At 48.7% G+C, this 24244-nt stretch overlaps 1 protein-coding gene and 1 pseudogene across 2 annotated transcripts; both read right to left on the bottom strand.

Annotated features, from left to right (window-relative positions):
• Window positions 1–11254: 11254 nt before the first annotated feature.
• On the bottom strand, window positions 11255–14566 carry IL1F10 (interleukin 1 family member 10). Of its 2 annotated transcripts, none has more exons than XM_066264827.1 (4): window positions 14356–14566; window positions 12574–12659; window positions 12166–12293; window positions 11255–11872 (listed from the first exon to the last, which is right to left on the bottom strand). In XM_066264827.1, the coding sequence occupies exons 1-4, from the start codon at window positions 14529–14531 to the stop codon at window positions 11660–11662; spliced, it is 603 nt and encodes a 200-aa protein (XP_066120924.1). In that variant the 5' UTR covers window positions 14532–14566; the 3' UTR covers window positions 11255–11659. The 2 variants fall into 2 exon arrangements, with proteins under 2 accessions (XP_066120924.1, XP_066120925.1); XM_066264828.1 differs by having other exon boundaries at window positions 11255–11809.
• A 6612-nt stretch (window positions 14567–21178) lies between these two features.
• LOC136328837 (interleukin-36 receptor antagonist protein-like) lies at window positions 21179–23918 on the bottom strand (annotated as a pseudogene).
• Between the last annotated feature and the right edge of the window lie 326 nt (window positions 23919–24244).

The following is a 24244-nucleotide window of genomic DNA, read 5'->3' as shown; positions in this document are numbered from 1 at the left end:
GGTACTTTATAACACTAGAATGTGAGTGCCAAAGGGGACTCAGGACTACAGAGATTCAGGGATGGGAGATGTGGCAATTTTAAGGGAAGTGATCAGAGTGGCCCTCATTGAGAAAGTGAGACTTTGTTGGGCAGATAAAATATATTATGCTCACTTTGTTAAAGATGACGTTGCCCACGTGAGGCCGTCGCCCAGGTGATATTAATGTGTGTTGGGGATCGTTGTAGCCTGGGGCTTGGTTTTGGGATTAAGCCTTTCCCACCCTTTTTGATGTGGGGTGGTACAATCCAATCATGCCTCAGAGAAGTGACTCTACTAGAGACATCCCTATTTTGTATATTGGATTAGAGGTTGTGAAGCTACAATATAAAATGGGGGCAGAACAGAGTTTGTGCTCTTGGTTCCTGAGATTATCATCAGAAGAGAGAGCAGAGGAGAGCAGAGAAAGGTCACGTGGAGGAGGCCAGGAGAAGCAACCAAGATGGTGGAGTGCTGAGTGAGATGCCAGTTTGTGTAGAGTTTGTATTTGGGATAAGGAAGGAGATGGGGAACAGAGGTGAATAAGTCTGGTGAGCTAGAAACCTTTGATTCTAGGAAACTCCGATAAGTCAGTGGCTTTGTGAGCACTGAATGCAATTGGGTTTTGGAGCCCAGTGTGTATTTTTACTTGCCCGCCGGGTGCAAGCTAGAATTAAAGACTATGGCCCATCAGTTTTTGGCTCCGCTGTTTCTTTACCGACTGTCCGAATCCAATGAGAACCTGTATGGGCCAGGCTGCTGTGATAGTGGCCCTGGTGGCCTTGGCCACTGGCTTTACAGACTTCCAAACAGAAGGCTGATGTGAAGCCCTGGGGTAGCACTGTAGATGAAAAAGGGGGCCACACACTGAACCTGACAAGCTCAGAGAAAGCCTGCAGGGGTCCTCGCAGACTCAGAGACCTACAGTAACCACACAGGATGGTCTGAAATTAAAACTTTCTATCTAAAAGCAGTTCGTGGTGGGTACTCATGTCCTAGCAAGTATTTTTCTCTAACAAAGGTCAATGCTTATTTTAATGCTTACTTTAATCGAGCTTGTCTGCTGTTGTCTTTTGCATCTACAGTAATGTACCTGATGACATGCCTTTGAAATGTAAGGGTAATCTTTTTTCCTGTAGCCTTCAGGGCAGGCATCCTACCAAAGTGGGAACCTACAAACGCCCTCATTGTTATTATCATGTTAATGAACTGTTAACTATCTTTTTCCTGCCTATGTAAAAGAAGTTCCAATATATGCATTTTTACTTTTTATCCAATCCCAGAGATCCCTCCTTGCTTTCTCCTGACTCCCTGATCTATCACCAATCAATTTTATGTAATCCCCTTAAGTCTTTCCCTTTGATTCTAATGTATAAAATAAGTGGTAAAGCTGCCATTTTCCAGATCATTTTCTCAATCTGTTGAGACTTTGCTTCTGGGCAATTGTCAACAGTTTGGCTCAAATAAACTCACAAAAAATTCTTACAGGTTTGGAAGTTTCTTGTATTGACAGCAGCACACCTGCAGTCTCTGGAGAATAGCAAGGAGCCTGGTGTGGCTGCCACACAGTCAATAGACATGATGTAGTAAGGTAGCAAAAAGCTGCAAAATTAATATTGATATTCAAGGAGGAAAGGTCAGGCATTCCTGTCTCGTCCTTCCTTTGGGGCGGGTAGGGAGAAGAATGTAGAAGCTTCTGGCTTGCAAGGACAATGGGTCATTTAGTTTTAAAACTAAAATAAAGGTTAACTGAGAAAATTCTTTTTTAATGGGAAACAGAATTTACATACCACCCTACATTGATTGTAGTTCCTCCCCCTCTTCCTGGAATCCTGTGAGTAACATACCTCTAGGCCAGCGGTTCTCAACCTGTGGGTCACGACCCTGGCAGGGGTCCAACGACCAAAACACAGGGGTCGCCTAAAGCCATCAGAAATTGCACGATTTGGGATTGCAGATGCCCCGTGTCAGCCATATACGGCCAGCATATTAATAAATCTCCTCCTCTAATAAAACTCTTCAAAATTTATCTGGACTGGGTGTCTCTACGTGAACTTGATGAAATGAAGTACAGTGCCTTTCAGAATCTGGGGTGCAGTACTTTATAACAAAGTGAGGTATGGTACTTTTCAGCATCTGGGGTACGGTTACTTTACAACAATGAGGGACCTCCCAAGAAACAGACCCAGTTGTGTGAGTGTGTGTGTACGTACAGATAGTATAGACAGACAGATGATAACAACTTGCTCACAATTATGAAATTATGGAAGCCAGAAGTCCCACAGTCTGCTGTCTGAAAGCTGAAGGACCAGAGAAGCTGGTAGTAACATTCAGTCTGAGTCTGAACGCTCTAGAACTAGGGGCTTTGCTGGCTGGGGACGGGAGAAGATGGACATTCCAGCTCACAAAGAGAGATCAAACTCACCCTTCCTCTGACTTTTTGTTCTATTGGGGCCCTCAGAGGATTGGATGGTGCCCACTGTACAGCCAGTAGTCACCATCATCATCGTCACAGCCATTCACATACAGATTCCCATTAGATTTAGACAGATGGTAAAGAAACAGTGGAGCCAAAAAATGGTGGGCTGTTCTTTTATTCAAGACTTGCACCTGCCGATGAGCAAACACACAAGGCTTCCAAAGCCACTGACACGTTCTCCAGTTCCACAACCAGGAGAATCTTCTCTGGTTTCTCCTAGAATCAAAGGCCCCCGCCAGTCTAAGCAGAGTTGCAAAAGCCTCTCACTTCTGTTCCCCATCTCCTTCTTCAAACTTTCTGCAGATACTGGTTTCTATCTCTCTGCCTCCCCTCTAGCAAACATTAGCAAGACAATAGCACTACCCAAGCAGGAAAGTAATTTGCAATTTCACAGATCACATACCTGGTGCTGCCCAGGGCCATTTTTTAACACTAAAAGTGAGCAAATGCAAAAAATACAAATTTTACAAACTCATTTGCCCAACACCCATTCACACTGGGGAAAGGTCTGCTTTACTCAGTCACTGATGCAAATGTAATCTCTTCTAAGGACGCCCTCACAGACACATCACTTAGCCCAGTAAAGTTGACACATAAAATTAATCATCACAATGATCCATTTTCCCCATAAACTCATGAACATTGCCTAGAACAGTGTTCTCTGGAACCAGCACGGAAAGTACTTGACTCGGAGAGACTGAATCTTCAGTCCTCCAAGGACCCAGGACACATGATCAGTGCTATTCTTTGTCTCTCTGGAAAACATTATGGTAAAGTTCCAGTGAAGAACCTTGTGTGGCCAGTGGCTGCTGCTATCATGGACATGCAGGTTCTCATTGGATTCGGACAGATGGTAAAGAAACAGTAGAGCCAAAAAATAGTGGCCATTTCATTTATTAAAGTCTCTTACCCGTGGACAAGCAAACAGTCAGGGACGACCACTTCCCTCTCATTCAGGGCTCCCAAAGCCCTGATGCATTCTCTGGTTCCACAACCTGAAAAATCTTCTCTGGTTCCTCCTGGAATCAAAGGCCCCACCAGTCTCAGAGGAACTCCCAAAGCCCCTCAGCTTTGGTTCTACATCTGCACTCTTTCTTCTCTTCCTACAAAACCCTGGCTGGCAAAAAACTTCCTTCTCCAGCAAACATTAGCAATACAACGGCCCCTCCCAAGCAGGAAGGGAATCTGCAAATTTGTGATCTGCTGCCCTGAGAGCAAGCACTGCAGCCTTTTACAGATCACATACACATGGCGCTACCCAGGCCAATGCAAAATATAAGCGAGCAAACCTAAAAAACACATTTTACAAACTTATTTGCCAAACAAGTCTCCTTGGAATTTTAGGCTCAAGCCTCCTTTGTCTTTACTTTCTATGACCAGATCCTGGGCCGGGTGCCCCAAGTGGGTTTGAGGGGACAGGGTGGCAGCAGAGGACACACTACCACATTAGTTCTGTTGGGCAGATAAAATATATTATGTTCACTTTGTTAAAGATGGCACTGCCCATGTGGAAGCCCGTCACCCAGGTGATGATAGTGGTTGCCCTTCTTGCTTGGGATGGGTGTGATTATATTAATGTGTGTTGGGGGCAGGCTTTGGGCAGGCAGAATCCTTGTAGCCTGGGGCTTGGTTTTAGGACTAAGCCTTTCCCACCCTTTTTGATGTGGGGTGGTGCAATCCCATCATGCCTCAGATAAGTGACTTTGTATCAGAGACTTCCTTGTTTGTATATTGGATTAAAGGTTTTGAATCTACATTATAAAGTGGGGCAGACCAGGAGCTTGCTCTCTCTCTGTTCCTGATATTAGCATTAAAAGCAGAGAAAGGCCACGTGGAGGAGGCCAGGAGAAGCAGCTAAGATGGTGGAGTGCTGAGTGAGAAGACAGTTTGTGTAGAGTTTGTGCAGGGAGAAGGAAGGAGATGGGAAACAGAGGTGAATAAGTCTAGTGAGCTAAAAACCTTTGATTCTAGGAAACTCAGATAAGTCAGTGGCTTTGGGAGCCCTAAATGAAAAGGGAAGTGTTTTCCCACTGTGTGTATTGCTTGCCTGCCGGGTGCAGGCTAGGATTAAAGCTAATGGCTCACTAGTTCTTGGCTCCATTGTTTCATTACTGTCTGTCCGAATCTAATGCAAACCTGCATGGGCCAGACAGCTGTGATGGTGGCCGTGCCTACTGGCCTTACAAGTTCACAGGGAGGAGGACATCAGGAACGTTTACTTCTTCACATATACACACAAAACACATAAGAGAGTGTGTTTACTTCTCTCTTCCCTCCTAGGTTCTGAGGATTTAGGGACCTGAACCCTGTTACTTTTGTTAGGAGTTGCTAGGGAGCTGCTGCTATAGGAAGGAAGGAGTTGTCACATGATTCGGATCTACACACTGAGATAGATGCATCTACTGTAAGTGAGGTGGAGACTTGAGGCACAGGGCTGACACCAGTGACATTAAATACAGGGAACTTCAGTGTAATTGCTCACAAAGCCAAGCCCCCACCATATGGTGGAAGTTGATCTTTGTCGCCATCTGGAGACCGAAAGGTGAGCTACTAGTTCCTGGCCTCAGAATGGGCTCCAGGGATGTACCTGCATGGTTTGGAGTTAGAGCATTATAGGGGCAGAGATCGGAATTTGTTTGGGAGTAGAAAGACTCTGTTTTGGTAAAACACTAGGGAAGTTTTTTAGTTACACAAATGTAAATCCAACTGCAAATGTAGTCAAATAACTCACATGCCATTGCTTCTGACCAAGATATAAACTTCTCGGTGCATGCTCATTTTGTTCATTTCTGTCATGCTCATTTCTGAAACGGTTGTATATTTTCACAGAATGGTATCCAGGAAAGGTTGGTTTTCATTAGAGTTTTCTTTCTCACTTTCTCTTTTCCTCCCTAAATCTGGGTTTAGACCTGCCTAGAACTACCCTGCGTTGTGCAGATGGTGTGGTTTTGTGTCCAACGTTTGTAGGGCCTACAGTGATATGTGGTGAGATCATGAGATGAAAATGTAGTTAAAAGGAAATGTGACTATGATTTGAATCCTGGCTGGGATGATCCATGGGTTACAGGAGACCCTGAATACATCACCCTCTTGTATGATATTGTTCTAGGGCTTTCTAGAATAAAGACACAGCCTTGTATGCATCAACTACCCATGTGTGAAGCTTCTTGTGAACACACACAGTACACATGCATACTCAGACATGTACACACAGCAAATACCCACACCCAGACACCCATGCACACACACAATGCACACACACAGACATCCATGTTCACACACAGCATACATGTGCACACACACAGACACAGGTTCAAGGATACACACACACACATATACCTGTGTACACATATATTCATGCACTAACACACACCAGCCACATGCAATACTTCCTTTAGGCCTATTTTTGGCCATCTACTCTGCCTGGATCATCCTCACCTGCCCACATCTCTCAGTACCTCACCTGACTGACTCGATGCAAGCTCTTGAGAGGTTACTACAATGCATTTTAATCACCAGTTTACTGTCTCTGGCTCTGACCTACTTCACTCTGAGGTGCAAACAGTGGATAAAACTTATAAAGAGTGCCTCTCTCAGGAATTTACATCATAATAGTTCTGGTGGGCTAATTGTGGAGTGAAGCCTCAGGTGAGGTCACCAGGGAGGCGGAGGACTTTAAGGGACAGCCTTGGGAGGTGGCATCTATGAACTGCACCTGTTAGAAGTTACTTCCATTTCTTACTCTGAAATTCCTAGAGCCAGAACAACCATCATTCTTTCCACCAGAGCCTGGCAGATGCCCTGTTGGGACCGTGTCTTTTAAATCTTGTCCATCCTATTCATCTCCCAAGCACTAAAGCTGAACTGGCATACATTAGATGCTCAAGATGTTTTTTACATAAATAGAGAACTTGGATCCAATTCACCTTTTCTTGTGAGGTGTACCACGGTCACCAGGTGTACTCATGTCTCATGCCACTCATGGCTCTGCTCAGTTGGGTCACAATAAGTTATATGAGGGAAGGAGATGAGATGGATCAGGCCAGCCTTGGACCCAGAGTGCCAGCACTGACCCCAGGACAGTGCCAAGCAGAAGACATGTGGTTGAGAAGGAGAGAAGAGGAAACTGAGCTGAGCTGAAGCCCTAGTAACAGCCAGTAGGTTTAATGTTGACCTCTAGGACCTGGGCTTAAATCTAGCTTCGACTTGAAATACTTGGATGATTCCTCCAGTCCTCCTGAATAGTCTATCCTCCTTCTACAGCATTCACAGTCAGGCCACACCGATCTTCTCATCTTAGTTTTCAGCAACTCCTCAACCACAAGACCTGGATCCCAGCCACATCAATGACTCACAAAGCACAGGTGAGCTCCATCACTCAAGATGCCTCTCTGAGTTGTTCTCTCTGCCGAGAGTAGCCCTTACCACACTCTCTTCCAGGAAAAGTGCTTTTTCTCTGAGGCCCAGATTAATGCCCTGTCTTTTGTGAAGCCCTGTCTGGCCCCCTGCCAGCTCCACCTTTGTGCTGCAGTGACACCCATCCCCTGGCTGCTAGAGCTCTCCTCAGGTATCTGACAAGAACCAAGTGATCATCCACTAATTCGAGATTTTGTATTTGCTCAGCACTGCCTGGTGTACCATCAGCTGCTCTGGGCACTGGTGAACCAAAACTAAACAGAATATGCCCTCAAAAAGTATAGGGTAGTCCCCACACACAAATGCCAGGCCATGGGGATACAGGGGAAGAATCTAGACTCCTTAGAGTCAGGGAGCCCAGCATGTCTATCTTCTACTTAAAACCTTCCCTTGGTTTCCCTTTACATTTGAAAATGAACCAAAACTCTTACTTTGCCTTTGAGGCCCCTGATCCAGCCCCATGGTTTTGCTTACCTCCTAACTCTCTGCATTGCTCCAGCCATCCACACATGCTCCCTGGCCTTTTGTATTCCCAGCTGTAACAAGTCACCTCAACATATCAGTTCCACTGTGTAGGGAAAACAGCTGTGTTAGGCTTGCTCACTTGCAGTTTACATGATTAGTGAGTAAGCACGTCGCAGAGCCACATGTGTATAACCTCTGTGAGGCTATGGGTGCTTGCTGTCACAATAGATCACTTGCCTGCCACTGAGAGGGGCTATTTTGCTGTCCATTCACCTGTTGCCATGAAAAGTGGTTTTCCCTTTCCTATTTGCTCATCTGCCGTGCAAGAATTTATTAAATGGAAATGGCTCAATGCTTTCTGGTTTTGCAGTTTCTGTCCCGTCTTCCCAAATCCAATGTGAACCTGTCTGGCCTCAGCCACCTGCACTGCATCTGGTGCTGTGAACAGGATTTGGATCAGATCAGTATGGAGCCACCAACACCACTGAAAGGCGGGATAGAGGATTGGCCATTCTTCTCCAGCATATGGTTCCCTGTGGCTACCTTGTTGGGGGCCATGGGCTGGGTGTGTTTACAGCCTTGTGAGAAGGAACCAAAAGCTTTTTGAAAAAAGCTGTACAAGATCAAAAGCTCCAGCATGAGCTTCAGACTGAGCACCAACAGCAGCTTGAACTGCAACAGTTGCTAGAGAAGAAGGCTGACTGCTTTTGAGAGCTTCAGTGTGAGATACAGGCTGAACACCAGTGGCTCCTGGAATTGGAATGGTTGCTTGAGAAGAAATTATGGGTTTGGGAGCTGCAGTTTGCCTTAGAAACAGAACACTGGCAGCAACAGTTGTTAGAGAAACAACCGCAGATTCAAAAGCTTGAGTTTCAGCTTCAGACCAAGAGTCGGCAGCCACAAGAGCTGAAGCAGGGGCTGAAGAAGGAGCTGCATTCATGCCTGTGGAGTGGCTCTGGGTTGGTGGTAGCAGGCATTTCCAACTCCTCTTCTTCTGAGGAGGAGGACGTTTGGGCTGAAACTGCCATAGGCAGACTCAGAACCCAACTGTGGTCACCTAGAGCCTGGCCGGTGGTTACCCAGAAGGTAAAAACCCAGCAGTCAAAAGTGCCTCAGGCACAGGCGCAACTCCCTCTGCAAGTAGTTGAGCACTCTGTGGTTTGGCCCTACACCCAGACAGAGTTGATGGAGTTAGGGGCAAAATTCAGGCAGAAACCCAACTACTCTCTGGCAGCTTGGTTGCTACAGTTGTGGGAAAGACAGAGTGGATGGCATCATACTCTCCAGAACAGAGATGGAGAAATTAGCTGCCATTACCATGCACTCCTTGAGGCAACATCTTCAGAACTGCCATGACAACTCAGGAAACCATACCCTATTAGAATGAGAGGTGGCTGCCATTCATATGGTCTGGCAGAATGCTGGAGACTTGCCAGGGGCAGGAAGTCAATGGCGGTCATATACTGAGCTGGAGCAGGTCCTCTGGGAAGCAGGTATGAGGAATGCTGCTTTCAACCCGAGGACCCATGCACCAGATGAGAACGTATTTATGGCAAGAATGAGGGGCCTTATTCTCTGTAGAGCTCCATCAGCCCTTTCTGGGCCACTAGTGGCTACCCTGATCCTCTATGTAAGGCAGCCCATCAACACTGTTACACAGATTGTGGCATATTTGGAGGAAGTGGAGGCAGCATGGAATCATAAAAGTGTGAGTATTGCTGCCCATGCTGTCCCCCAATTAACAAGGGAAATGGGACTGTAAAGGTTACCTGAACAAAGATGTGGGTAGATTTGATTGTGGCAGATAGGGAGAAATTAGATGGCAAGTCTAATAAAGTCCTGTTAGAGCTTTGGTGGCAACTTAAGCTGCAACAGAGGGTTCCAGCCACTAAAAAAGAGGGGGAAATGGGTGGCCCCAGCAGCTGCCAAGAAAATAGTTGGTGAGAAGGTGGCATGGTTGCAGGATTACTTGCTGGAGACAGCTGAGGGAGAGGAGGATCCCCAAGACCCATTGGTGCAATTTGAATAGGGGGAAGGCAGAGGAACCTGTCTAACTGGGGAGTTGGAGGCCCCATGTGAAACTGGAAATCCATTGGTCCCCTTCTAAAGTGCAGCAGGTGGTGCTTTTGCAACAACTAGGAGATATATCAGGGCAGCACAGGCCTTGAATGTGTTTGACGCCCTCAGGCCCTATGAGCTTGCTGAGGGATTTGGCTGGGGCTTGTGGCAATGGACAGAGCACTTACAGAAAGATGCTGAGGTTTGTCATTGAAGAGCTATATGGCCAGGTGCCTGTAATGGACTTTCACATTGGGCGATTTGTAGAGACAGCTGCACTATCATGGACTGATCATTGAGTGGTGTAATGGACTCTTGATGCAGGGACTGTGACAAGAGGGGGACTCTGGCTCCCTTGCTGGATGGACATGCCACTTGTGGACAGTGTCAGAGACCCTGATGGGGTGACCGTGGCACCTGTGGAGGCCCTCCTGCACCGGGAAGCCACTCCCATCTACTTGCAGATACTCATCAAGGACACTTTCTTCAATGGATATGGCCCTGGGCTGTACAGGCCTCCCCCCATCTACAATGGATGGCTTTGTTAGCACTGTGGGGTAGGGGGCTGGAGGTGGGCTCCAGTTAACTCTCTGGGCAGAGTTCTCAGTGAGACATTGTGAAGGACACCTTTGTAATTATTGTCATTTTTGGCGTAGCTTGTGCCTTTGTAATTCTGTTGCTGTAGTCTGTAGTCTTTATGTAATGTACCTCACTCCTCACACAGGAACCATTGCAGAAGATATCTGTCGTGTAGATTGTGAGGCAAGCAACCCTAGAGGGGTGGAGGGAAAACAGCTGTGTTAGGCTTGCTTGCTTGCACTTTGCATGATTAGTGTGTGAGCACGTGGAAGAGCCACATGTGTATAGTCTATTTAAGGCTACGGGTGCTTTCCCCCGGGGCAGATCGTGGATAGCTTCCCCACCACTGCGAGGGGCTGTTTTGATGTTGGTTTGCCTGCTGCCATGAGAAGAAGTTTTCCCCTGTCTCTTTGCTCATCTGCTGTTGTGAGAATCTATTAAATGGGAATGGCCCAATACTTTCTGGCTCTGCAGTTCCTTTATCATTTGCCCAAATCCAGTGTGAACCTGCCTGGCCTCTGCAACCGACAGACTGGAAACTTAAAGTCAGCCTGTCCCTTAGAGACCCACTGCCCCTCCTTGTTCTTCACATATCAGAAATAGCAAATAAAGGTGCCAATTATAGAATGACTGATACATTGTGAAGTGTCTGATAGAAAAATCATAATGCTTAAACTAAAACTGAAACTTTAAAACAGTTTTATTTTTATTTATTTATTTTTAAATGATTCTTTTATTTTTATTTTATTATTATTTTTTAATTTATTCATTTTAGAGAGGAGAGGGAGAGACAGAGAGAAAGGGGGAGGAGCTGGAAGCATCAACTCCTATATGTGCCTTGACCAGGCAAGCCCAGGGTTTCGAACCGGCAACCTCAGCATTTCCAGGTAGATGCTTTATCCACTGCGCCACCACAGGTCAGGCCAAAACTGAAACTTTAAACTGCTCAAAGCGTTGACCATGGACAGAGGAGATGAGCTGAATTCTGCTGGGAGCTTCTTGGCTGTTTCTAGAAGCTCTGGAGCAGATGGACTGGAGGAGAGGCTGTGGCTAACCTTCTAAGAACTCTACAAGGTCCCCTACCCCTGCATTAGACACAGAACCCAGGGCCTGGGGCCTTGTATCCCTTTCTGCGGCTGCTGCAACAAACCACCACAACCTTAGTGCTTAAACAACACAGATTTATTAGTTTATGGTTCTGGATGACAGGTGCCTGGAATGGGCTCCACGGGATTAAAGTCAAGGTGTCAGCAAGGGTCCTCCTGGGGGTTCTGGGGGGAATCCATTCCCTTGCCTTTTCAGCTCCTCATGACCATGTGCACTCACTGGCTCACCGCCCCCCTTTCCATCTTTATAATTAGCAGCATGTCTCTCCTGACTCCTGCCCCCTGCCTCCCTCTTGTGAGGATCCTTGTGATGACGTTGCTCACTGCTCCCCCCATAATCCAGGATGGTTACCCAAACTCAAGCCCCTTAACTTAATCACACCTGCAAAGTCCCCTTTGCCTTGTAAGGCAACAAACTCCTAGATTCTGGCATTTGAGATATGGATATCTTTGGGGGCCATTGCTCTACCTGCCATAGGCCCTGAGCTGGATGAGCTTGATTTGGGAGCACTAGGCTGTAGCTCTACCCCCTGCCTCCCTATGGACTCTGTTGGAAGTAGAACTCAGTGCGGGCGGAGGCTTCAGTTTCCTTGGCAAGTCTTATCGGCTGCTGGGGCGCATCCGGGCCACAGAGAAACCAGCCAGGCCAGGCAGCAGTCTCCAGCCTGAAGGCAGAGTCCACACTTCTCTGGAAGAAGGTGAAGCGCGTGGCCTGCTCGCCACCCTTGTACAGGTCCTCGATGCTCACATCCTGTGGGGGCAAGCAGCTGGCAGCAGGATGTGGCTGCTGAGTAAGCGCCAGCCTTGGAGGCCTCAGGGCTTAGCCAGTGAGGGGTTGCACAGGGAGGGTCTTTACCCAGGGAACTGCCTCCTAAGGGCTCTGGAGGTCAAAGGTCTTGGCACTGAGTGTGGAGGGAGATGGTGGAAGCCTGCAGGAGGGGACGTGTGGACCTGACAGGGAACCCACAGATGAAAGCAGTGGTGCCAGAGCGTCCTGGAAGACGAGAGGGTCTGCAGGGTCCCCCAGGATGGGATGAGTCTCACCTCCAGCTTCAGGGAAGGCCCCTTCTCTGTCTCCACACATGCCAGGCAGCGACTGCCTCCATGGATGCTCAGGAAGATGGGAACTTTGGTGCGATCCAGGCCTCTGTTGAGAAGTATGCAGATCTTCTCTGGGAAGGAAGAGAGGAGAGAACCAGGACATGAGGGCACCCATACTGCAAGCTCTGTACGAGCTGTTGGGCAGGAACTGGGCCAGGGCACAGCTGGCCTGAGCCTGTACGCAAGCTGCAGGATGACCTGGGGCTCACCCAGGGGCCATGACCCTCTCACTAGGAAAGGTCCTCAGCTGTTCCCTGTCTCTTCTCACTGTCACCAGAGGCAGGAGGGAAGGGGAGAGCCTGTGGAAGGTCGGCCTGGGCAAGTGCCCCAGGTGGAGGCCCCACGGCTCACCTGCACAGCCGTTGTCCGCATCAGGGTCTCCCACCAGGAGCTGGCCGTCTCTTGTGTACAGAGCCCTTTGATCCGCATCCTTAATTCTGAAACAGGGTGGCAATGCTGATGGCCCATGCCCTTCCGACACCACTGAGTGCCAAACCTCACCATCTGATTACCATACTAAATATCTGGGGGTTCTTCTCTTTCTGCAGGGGAGAAAGGAGCAGGGAAAGACCAGGTCATCTGAAGGCAGGGAAAGCCTCCTGGGGCTTGTCAGAGGCTGTGCTTCCTCCCTTTACAAGGCCTGGGCTCTGTCAGGGCCTTCAGGCATTGAGGGAAGCTGATGCCGTCTCACTGGGGTAGAGAGTTTTCCTGTTGATGTAGCAGCCTTTTCTACCACCTTCTGGAGAAGATTCCTCATGAGGCTGAGATGTCCCTGGGATACAGTGAGCCTTATCCCAGGTTTTCTGGGCCAGCCCTAATTTTTCACTGATGTTTATTCTCTTATTAAAGGAATTGATTGAGAGTATATTGAAGTGTGATTTGCTTTTCAAATATTTAAAGATTTTTTAATAGAAAATACATTGGCCTACATAATGGTGGATATACCATGTGGTCCCCTGCACTGGACAGATGAGTTCTGGGGTGCCCACGCCATGGGTGTCCATGCAAGGAGATCAGCAGAAAGCGGAAATGGACCTAATGACAGTCACTGGGCTTGGTTGTGGTTATAATGATGGGCCTGGGAGGGTGACGATGTGCCTGGGCTAGGGAGAAACCACGGTGAACGAGTGAACGTGTGCAATGTCAAAGTCATGTGGGGATCAGCTTAGTCACCTGGCTGGTTTCAAGGATGTTTGACAGCCAGTCTCGGGTCTGAGGAGCCTTCCCTCCTTTCAGGGCACAAGCTCCAGGCCAATGCCACCATTGCCTCCAGGAGATTGTCCTCTCTCAATAACAGCCATTTATGATTCCCTTAGCTAATGACTGTATGTGTTTAAAGCAAGTTCGCTTACAATAAAAAGTAGAGACCTGAGGAGCTCAGGATTACCAGCTGCTGAACCAAGAGCATCTGTCAACAATAGTCTATTGGGAGACCTGAACTCAAGCCCAAAGGTGTGGCATCTGTCCTGTCATCTGCATGTCTTGTGCATTGCTTTCCAGCCAAGCTGTAACGTCTTGGGGCCATGACTAGCACCCAGGTCAGGACAGGGTGCCCACACAGGACTGAGAAGGGCACTCCAGAGGCCAGTGTGCTTCATTTCTATTATGTCCCATCTCCTTCCCTACTGGGGTAACTTACAACAAAGCACAGACAGGAAAGAATAAGCTGTACGTAAACGCCCAAACGGCAAAGGAGATACAATGCAAGTAAGACCCCGAAACTCAGACTTGGAGTAAAGGCCACAGAGGCCAGAGTCAAGGCACAGTCACTGAGACGCAGAGTGGTCGCTGGGCTTTTAGAAAGAGGATGGAGCAGCACAGAGAACGTGCAGTCTAGGTCCTGGCTCTGGGTGACATCAGGGAATTTCTTTAAACCCGAAGCCTCATTTCCAGATCTGTAAAATGGGCTTAAGAACACCCCCTCATAGATTTCTTAGGATGGAGACAAGAAAGTAGAATAACTAGCATCTTGCAGACTCTTAGGAAAGAGAGCTGCTGTGATTGAGATGATAATTAAACCTAATTACGGGGCACTGGCAGTTTGGGAAAGCAAGGAGCCTTGCCTTCCTGACTAGGCCTCTTGCCCTCCCCCGTGTCATCCCCAGGCTCCTGAGCAGGAAAAGGAGTACTTACATGTAGTATCTCGCCATGGGGAGGGAACACATTCCTGAAATCAGAAGAGACTGGTCCTTGTTGAGGGAAAGGACAGAAGGGCTGTCAGAGGAGGGCAGTGGAGCAGGGCTAGAGGTCCCGTGGGTTCCAAACCCTCCAGTCAATGGGTGGAAGGTCCCACCAGGCCACTGTCCCATAACTAGCCCCTAGAGTCCACCGAGGTGGAGGTGTCCCTAGCCCTGAATGCTTTGGGCAGCGCGCGTCGCCTTAATTTGGGGACATCTGGAAACAGGTTGAGTTGGTTGGGGTGTGATCTTCTCACTCTGCCCTGGTGCCAGCCCTGGGAAACTGAACAAGTTACCCCAAGTTATTTAGCTCAAACCTTGTCCCACTTCCCAGTGGCACTGAGTCACCACAGTCTCCTCGCCCCACTTAGCAGGGAGTGAGGACCCAGCACCCGGGAACAGCAGGCCCCCTGCAGAGTTAGACAGTACTGTTCTTAGGAACTGGATCACCTGGCTAACACCATGCAAAAGAACAAACCCTGAAAAGCTCCCCCAGCTACACCACATGAACACAGGACAGTCTTGCTATATAGACACATGTGTTTTAGAGGATGAGTAATCTAAACTGAAGCTGGTGTCCCCGTACCAACCCCAGACCACAAAGCCCCATGCAGTTTCTCTCCCTCTGGCTGGATTATCTGCCCTAGAGCTTTCCCCCAAAACAACCTTCATAAAGCTAGTCTGGCATCTAGCTTGGAGAGAAACAGAGAAAACTGGGGCATGAGGGTGGTAAGAGCTGGGAAATAGCCCAGAAAAGTTAAAAGGCAAGAATGATTAAGGATGAGGATTACTGAGTAAAGATTTGCACCAAGAAGGGAAAAGAGAAGAAAAAAGATAAGAGCTCAGAAAATAAGAGGGAATGGGAAAAGAGAAAGCAGGAGGAAGGAGCAGGGCTCAGAGAGGAAGCAGGTGAGAGGTCAGGTTGATGTTGATGGTGGGCTTCCTCCCACCACAGTACACCAAGCTCCATGCTCCACGACCTGGACATTAGAAGGACGGTGTTGCTGAGACAGCGTTAGTGCTGGATCTGCTTCTGGGTCCCTTTGGACAAGCTGTTCCCTATCCCTGGGCTTTGCAGTGAGAGTTTAAGTGTTGGCAAGGGTAGAGGATAACAGGGCACCGGCAAGAGTGCAGATCTGGGCTTAGCCACACAGAGAAGCAAAGACTGTGCACATGGCTGCAGCACCAGCCAGGATCGTGAGTGGTTGTTATTTATTTTCACATCTCAACATCCTTCCTATATGAATATGAATTTCCTTTTTAGTATAAAATAAGTTTTAATTTTTTTAAGAGAAGTGTTCAGTTAAAGCCACTGGCTCCCCAAAGTGCCTGACCTTTGTCTTGATGAGGACAAGACTATTTTCTGGGCTAGAAGTGATTCCAGTGATCAGCCAGGTTTGGACCAATAGACTAGCTCAGTTCTCTCTCTGATGGACATACAAATCATTTGCAGCTCTTGTTAAAATGCAGCTTCTGATATCTTCGGTTTGGGTAGGACCTAAGACTGTATATCAAACATACCACCCACCAAGTGACATCGATGCTGCTGGTCCCTTGATCACACTTTGAGTAGCAAAGCACTAAATGATCGCTCAGCCCAGAGAGGTCCACAGCAGCAGAGCCTCGATGACGCCCAACTGATGCTGTGGTTGCAGCCCCGAATCCCAGTCTCCCCTACAGGCCCCCACATTAGCCCCCTGCGTGGGTTCCGAATAGACTGTGATGGAGTGAGGGAGAGTGAGAAGTCCATGTTGAGTCCACCAGGGAGCCTAGGGTCCTAGTGTTGAACATCTGCCTCAGTTTCTCCCTGTATGCCACACACCCTATCCCCAAAGCTTTTCCTTCTCTATTGTCCCTAAGTGGCCTTTCACTGGACTTTGTCCTATAACCCTCCCTAAACGCCATCTCTGGCTGTTTCAGAGCTCATCAATTCACCTGTCCTGTATAAAATACCAGCACCAAATAACCCTGGACATCCTCCATGCATACCACCTCTGTCCTACCCTCTGCTCGGTCTCCTACATGTTATGCATGTATGTTCTTCAAGACCGACATTAGCTTCTGTGGCACCAAATCAAGAGTCTTCCTCAATCCCTCTGATATTTGACTGCTTCCCCTTGCAACCCTTGACATTGATGCCCTCCTTCCACACTTTTCCATGTTCTCTTCTCAGATTTTGTAGATTTTCCCTTCCTTTTGGGGGCATGCCTAAGGCTGGAAGCCACAAGTCAAAGTCCTAAGCACTTCTCTTTCTTTCCCAGAGAGTTTCATTTCACCCATTTCTTTAACAGCAGTGATCGTGTTGGTCGACGCTCCCCAGCCCCATGCACACTTCAGTTTATCTACAGCAGCCGGCAGCACTTCCCGCTCTGGGCATGCTGCTGTCACACACAACCAAATATCTCAAAGGTTCAATAAACTGTCTCTCTGCCCCCCCGGGCCGTTGGCCCTCCCAGTTTCATTTCTCTCACTGACATTATCTTCCTCCAGCCAGTGAGATTCAAAACCCTGAGAGTCGTTGACCATTCCTCCCCATCTCTTTACTCTATGCTGATTTAGCAACAAGTTCTGATAGATTATTTTTTAAGATGTAGCTTTGTTTTCTTAACAGCCATTAGACCTGTGCCTGTATTCCTGGTTTTTCTACCTTCAATCCAGACCCATCTTCTAAGTACTCCCTGCCTAGCTCTGGAATTCACATGGCTGCCTGTCTCACCACCATCCAGCCCTGATGTACATGTATACATGCATCTCACTTCTCCGTGGACACTGAGTCACCCCTCCAGGCATGCGGCTTCCTCTTACCTTTCAATGGGCACACTCAGGGCTGTCTTTGACTTCCCTGCCTCAAAAATCATTCCTCCTCACTTCTATTCATTGTGACCTGTGGCATTAGGGTCACTGAACATGGAACCATGTACAGTAGATTGAGTGTCTAGTTCTGCCAAATTAATTAACAACTCAGAGTAACAATTCAGACATACAAGGTTATATCACTTAACCTCCAACCCTCAGTTCAGCATCTATAAAATCATGAAATTAGATTATGTGGTTGTTAAGAATCAGATCAAACACTCTCTGATGCCATGGTTCAGAGTTTAATGAATCTTTACTATCGCATCTTACACTGAACTCCTATTAAATTTCACTGTATTGTTTATTATTGAACTCCTATTATTATTCACTGTATTGTTCTATATCTAGACATTTGTTCCCCTTATAAAAATTAACATGATCTTGAAGCCAAAAAAACACAGTGTATAGCTCCCTTCAACCTCCCCACAGACACGAGTGTTGTTTACAGGCAGGGCATAGAACCACGCAGCAGATTTAAACGCAAGGTTGGGTTCAAGACCTTGATTGATTTGAATTTGCTGCTATTGATTTGAATTTGCCTTGTCACCTTAGAAAGTCCCTTTATCCTGGTCCTCCAACTTATCATCATTGGAATATGAGGCTGGGCAGGTCAGTACTTTCAAAAACTGAGCTTTACACTGAATTTGTACATAGGAACTTAATGAAAGTAAAATGAATAAAAGAAACCTGCCTTGCTGAGTCAGGGAACAACAGAGACACCAGAACCTGTGAGCATTTTCCTTGACTAATAAAGCCGGCAGCGGGGTGTTTCTAAAGAGACCCAAACCTCACGCCACACTAATGAACAGCCCTGAATAGATATTTCCTCTGACATTACCTTCTAAAATCTATGGTTCTAAATATTAAAAATACCTTGACTTGACTTAACCCATAGCTTCTCTTTAAATTGCTTCTATGTGACCTTGGACTTATCTAGCATCCCACAGTGTTCTGTGAATAAGACATCTTGTCATCTAGAGGATTGGAGGAAAGAGGCATATTGGAGATGTTGGTAAATAAGAGAAAAAAGATAAAGAAAGAATCCTGCCTGCCCACCACTGACCTGCAGATCCTGTGTGCCTGGGACAGCCACCTGGTTTCTCCAGGGCCCCTGTCCTGGGTTTATATTGCCCGATCAGGTGGGTCAGGCCTACAGCATCTGTAAAACTGGCTCCAGGATGTGAAGGACAGCCTGGGAAGTTCACAGTGTCTGCAGCACTAATAGCTAATGAGGAGGCGGGGGTGTTAATGAGCGTTTGTTCACAGAAGCCAGGCGCTGGGCCCCTGCTTGTAGCTACTGTCATTGACACTGTTATTGGCGGCTTGGGCCACCAGATCAACAGTGCTGGGGTCATATGTGTTCATGCTGCCTTCCGTGTGGTGGCCCATGGGCTCCATTCTAGACTTGAAGGTGGCAGAGGGAAGAGGGGTGTGTGCAAGGGGCCCAAGGACAGAACCACCTCTGGTGTCTGAAGCCAGGCTGAGCCCTGCAGAGTGAGAGTGGGGGCTGACAGCATGTGAGTACGACCCTGTTTAAAAAGAAGGGAGGGGCGTGCAATAGTTGGTATCAATTTAAAGGGACAGAACATGTAAGAAATCTCACCTCCGGAGGACACTGACCTTAGATCCCTCATGGACTAAGCAGGCCCCATGTGCCCTGGACGAGTAGCACACATGACCCAGTGTGAGATGAGTGGGATGGACACCCAGGCCCCGAACTGACAGAACTGACCTCAGTCCATCCATCTACACATCTGTCCATCCATTCATTCATCTGCTCACTCCCACGGCACAGAACCCTTAAGCATAGTGTTCTCTGAGGACCAACTGCTTATTGTAATTCTTCCTCTCACATCATTTGCAAAGTTCCCTGAAGGGCTTGGGGAGGAAGTGGGAGAGGTCAGCCCAACAGCCAGACACTTGCAGAGTGAGGTCAGAGAAGGTGGCAGGAATAGGAGCAGGTGTCTTCTGAGGCCGGGGGTCACTCTGGACCCCCTCCCTCCATCTCTTGTCCCTCTGTGTAAGCAGCCAAAGCATGGGGTGTGCATCCAGGCAATCCGTGGTGTTCCCTGAGCACTCACACTGCAGTGTGACAGAGACATACAGCCCACGTCCCTGTTACATAGCTCTACAGCCCACTGGGCAGCTAGGACGTGCACACTTGAAAAGACAATTAGAAAGTTCTGTGTCAGTCTCCCCAGGTCGTAGTCGGAGGGTCGGCAGCCTGGCCACGGCTGGAGGGACTGCCTCCATGCTCACTCACACGGCCCTTGGTCAACCTTCATTTTTCAACACTCAACACTCGGGTCTCTGTTGCTGCTAACAACATGCAGCTTCAAGGGGACAGAGGAACAGAGAGACTGACGTGGAAGCTGCGGGAATCTCAGAAGTGGCACCGCGTGACTTCTGCTGTAGTCTACTGCTCACTGAGATGACTGGTGCGAAGTGGGAGGGGACAGAGTGTGAGGACAACAGACCGGGTATTAATTTTTTAGGGTTGTCACAACCCACTATCGGAAACTTAGTGGTTTAAAACACCAGGAATGTGCTCTCTCTCTCTCCACTGGGGAGATTGGCAGGCCATGCTCCCCTGAAGGGCTGGGGACAATGCTTCCTCTAGGCGCCTCAGCCATTGACACTCCTATCTTATTGTAGCACAACTCTAGTCTCTGCCTCCACCTCCACGTGGCCTTCTTCCCTGGGTCACCTGTTCTTACCAGGACACCAGATATATTGGGTGTAGGGCCCAACCCAATACAGCATGACTTCAACTACTTGCACCTGCAAAGGCCTGGTCTTCAAATAAGGTCACAATCTGAGGTTCCCAGAGGACACAGATTTAGGGAGATACTACTCAACCAGCACAGGAGACCCTTGGAGACTGAATGCCACACCTTGAAATCTCAGGGACTGTGACCTCTCCAGGTCAAAGTTCAGGGTTCTTTTCTGTAAATTCCTCCCACAAGGGACTCCCACCGCCAGAACCCACCAAACCCTTCTCCTTCACAGCTCTGCCGAGATCCGACTCCAGCCTGCCGCAGCCACCTAAGGCAGCAGCATGCACTCAACTCAAATCTCATTCCGGGGCAGTAGGAACTGAGGGCCACCAGAAATGACGTCTGCCCCGATCACCTCAAGATTAATTATCCTAATGACACAAGTAACCCACCTTCAGTGTAGAATAACTAGAATACACAAACAAATAAAAAGAACAAAAAGAAAAGTCACCTATAATAGCAGCACCCCGACACTGCTAAAGTTAAAGTAAAATCTCTCATTTTTTTTGTATTTTTTATTAAGTTTTTTAATTAAAATGAAATTACAAAATATGCCATTTTGTAACTTGCTCTTCTCACTTAATATGTCATGAGCATCTTGCCATGTGACTAAATACCAGCATCTTGGATTTTAATTGTTCCTTGGGTCTCAAAAGGAGTGACACATCTGCCCATCCTCGGTCTTCTGAGGTGGAGCCACTTCCTTGGGCATCGCTACCCCGCCCTGCCCATGGTGACAGCGTGAAGGTGGGGATGGAAAAGGCGCCTAGGATGGCAGCTGAATTAAAAGGAAGGGGGAAGGGACTGAGCCTTGGGTCTCTAACTCTTTGACCCTCCCACCCCGTCTCCTGTACAGAGATGGTGACGAACTGATGTGGGCAGCTGGTGGCCCTAATAGTCTCAACTTGGGACAGGGCTGACCTGTGGGGTTCAGGGGCACCGGGCACATTACCATGAAGCATGAAGGATTTCCACCACTGCCCCTTTTAATCTCGTGTCATTCTTGGAAGTTTTCTCATCAGTATCACCATCCACCAGAAAAAGAAACTGAACTAAGTCCCAAATCTCAGAAGGATCTTCCCAAACCTGGAGCCAAGAGAGGGAAGAGCAGCTATGTGCCCAACCAATCAAGTGTGGTCACCTGGGCTTCCTCCTTCTCTCCTGTCCCCACTGGCTCTGCCCAGAGGGTCCTGGAGGGGCACTGCCCTAGTCACATTGCTGGAAGTAGAAGTCCGTGATGGGGTGGTCCCCATTGGCATCCTCTGGGAGCTGAGTGAGTCTGAGAGGTTGGTCCGCTTCAGGCGCAGTGCAGAGGAACCAGCCCGGGAAGGCAGCCAACTCAAAGCTGGAGGTGAGCCCTGTGTCTCACCTGTAGAAGGTGAAGCCCCTGGAATCCTCAGGGCTGCGGTAGAGCTCCATAATGCCCACGGGCTGCAAGCAGAGGGCATGGCAGCTGAGAGTGTGAGTGTGAGTAGCCAGGAGGGCTGGGCAGAGGGCATGGGACACAGAGCGACAATAATGGGAGATGGGAGAGGCGCTCAGACCTCCAGAGCCCGGCCTCAGGGCCCAGCCTCTGCTGCTCAGGAAGCCAGATGTCACCCCACAGGACTCACCTCTAGTTTTAGGGTCGGTTCCTGCCCTGTTTGTTCCACACGACAGGCACCAGCTCCCTCCCTGGATGCCCAGGATGACAACATCCAGAAACCGATTGGGGACAACACTGATCTCCTCGCCTAGATGAAGGAAGCCAGATGCAGGCGACTTGCTTGCCTTCCCTCCCCTCCTCCATCCTGGACTTCAGGGAGCAGGTCTCTGTGGACAGGTGAGTGCTGTTTTAGAGAGGGGGCCTGTCGCTCACGGTGTGCAGTGCAGAATGAATAAGCATTAGACTAGAAGGTGCCACCAACTCCCAGGGTCCCATCACTCAGGGTGGCCGAGGATCTCCTAGAGCAGAGGGCACCCAGGGTAAAGGGACAGAAACACACCCCCACTTGGGAATAAGGCATAGAGAGCCTGCCTAGTTCTCTATAGCATTGGCTTCCAGGAAAAGCAAAGCATGACCTATGTTCACCTGTGAAGGAAGGACAAGACATTCATTTTGGAAAACATTCCCACCTTTGCATAGATGCACCAGGTGGCACTGGGACACATCTCACTTTGCTGGAAGGTGTAGCTTTTTCTTCCTCAAAGCCTGGTTTAAGGGTGCCCTGGTTACTCTGTTAGACCTGGGTCTGGCACGACTGTCCTAACCTTCCAGCCCCACCCTCAGAATATACAAGGCTCTAGGGAGGAAGGGCTCTGCTTGCCACCCACCTTTCATGACCTTCCCTGCATGCATGCCACCAGCCAGAAGCTGGTTATTGTGCAGATAAAGTAACTTCAGTGCTGCATCCTTCATTCTGGAACATCAGGACGACAGTCAGGGGAGAGTGGGTGTCCAGCTTGCCCAGCTCCAGGTTCCCCCAATCCCAGGCACTGTCTCCCTTGTGCCCAAACCAATTGCACAACCTTCTCCCAGCCCCACGGGGTTCACAATTGACCAGTGGACAGGCCCACAGCCTCCACTGAGTCTGGGATTCTTTCCTTTATCCTATTCAAGCCTTTGTACACCAAGCAGTCCTCCCATGCCTCACAATGGAGAGTCAGATCCTGGGTTCTTGTCCTGCTCTGCACGTCTTCTGCTCAGTCACTGCAGATGCAGACACTCCGCTCACCTCTCTGCCCCCGGTCCTCCACGGCTAGGCTGCGATGACAAGTTGCCCCGGTCTCTTCCAGCTTAAAATATAAGTCTTCAGGTATCACTGAAGATATCTAGGGGCTTTTCCATAGGCTCAGCCACATATACCCTACTAAATTAAGCATTTCTTTAAATTTAAATTGTTTTCATCATACTTTTCAAGTGCATTTCTCATCTACGAGCTCAGTTTTGGCATCCCTTGAGGTGAAGGCACGTCCTACGTTGGGTTACCCTGATGTTATGTGGGGAACAGTACGCTGTGTACAAATTGGTTCAGTGTTGGTTAAAACAAACAAATATCTACTTCGAAGTTCCTAATTTGCTTTCACTTATAAGGAGACATAAAAAGCATATTTTCTACATTTACGTATCAGGGAGCCCAGGTGTAAAGCAGCTCATAGGACTGAGGTTCCACAGAACACACTTTGGGAAAAGCTGTCTAGGCTCTGAGTCCAGCGAGAGCAAGGAGGAGTGTCCTTCATGGCTACGGCGTCCAGGACATGGCCATTTGCCCGGTCTACGCATGCTCGAACACAGACAGACTGAATGACGGTTTCCTTACTGTTGTTTTGTCCCAAAGGGAAGCAGGGGCCAGTAGGACAGAGGGGCTGGTCATGTCAGGTCACTGTAGTAGGTGTAGCAACAGGGCTCAGACTGGTCTCCTGAATTCCTCTCTCAATATGAGCGCAGGTGACTCACCTGTCCCTCTGTTCATGGAGAAGCTCCCATGAGGTGACCAGCAGACTGAAGAGGCGAGAAGAACTTCTCTTGGGGCACAGAGTGGTTGTTCCCAATTGCTCAGCTGCCCACCTCACCTGGAGACCTGCAGTTCAGATGTTCGAGATCCTTCCCCCTTGGAAAAGGCTAGACTACAGATCCACCTGGCTTTCACTTCCCCCAAGGACATGCCAACTTGAGACTCAGATACTCACCGGAAGCACAGGGCCCCGCTCAGAACCATCTTGACCTTCACCGTATGGACCGTCCTGTTGTGAAATTGAAGGTGTTAGGAGGAGACAGAGGCTGAGCTGGTGGGGGCCTGGGCAGCAGCCTCTCGACCCTCTAGCACAGAGCGGCGGATCCTAGGTGTGCTCAGGAGGGAAGACCAGTCCTGCTAGCTGCCCAAGGACACTCCTTCCTCCTGGCAGAGCCGACCGTGTCTGCCTGCTCCTGCCAGGACAGTCACAAGGACACCTGGGCCCTTTAATAACATAATTAAGAAAGGAGGAGCTGGGTTTCCCAAGGTGACTTCACACCACCCTATGTCTCCCTGGAAGGAAGGTTCTGGAGACTCTCTTCCTTCAAGCAATTCTGAAAATTTCCTGGGGTCTCCCAGCTTTTCCTGAGCACTCAGTTCCTGGGCCTCGGGCCCTTCCAGACTCATAGAAGTCTGTGCAGACAGTAGCTCAGGGGAGGTAGCTTTAAAACAACCCCTTCTTTCCCTCTCTCTATTCGTCCTTCCTTCCTGCCTTCCT

This window comes from Saccopteryx bilineata, chromosome 3 (assembly GCF_036850765.1).
Source record: "Saccopteryx bilineata isolate mSacBil1 chromosome 3, mSacBil1_pri_phased_curated, whole genome shotgun sequence".
Taxonomy (NCBI): domain Eukaryota; kingdom Metazoa; phylum Chordata; class Mammalia; order Chiroptera; family Emballonuridae; genus Saccopteryx; species Saccopteryx bilineata.
The sequence above is the reverse complement of the archived record's forward strand: the minus strand, read 5'-3'. Positions and strand labels throughout refer to the sequence as shown.

What these genes read in the sequence shown, in the direction of transcription:
- IL1F10 (XM_066264827.1), bottom strand. Translation starts at nt 14,531, where the DNA reads ATGGGACAGTGGCCTGGTGGGACCTTCCACCCATTGACTGGAGGGTTT. An exon ending in CCCATGGCGAGATACTACAT is followed by an intron (nt 12,660 to 14,355) that starts GTAAGTACTCCT and finishes ACCCTGTTTCAG; the next exon opens with AATTAAGGATGCGGATCAAA. An exon ending in TGCGGACAACGGCTGTGCAG is followed by an intron (nt 12,294 to 12,573) that starts GTGAGCCGTGGG and finishes CTTCCTTCCCAG; the next exon opens with AGAAGATCTGCATACTTCTC.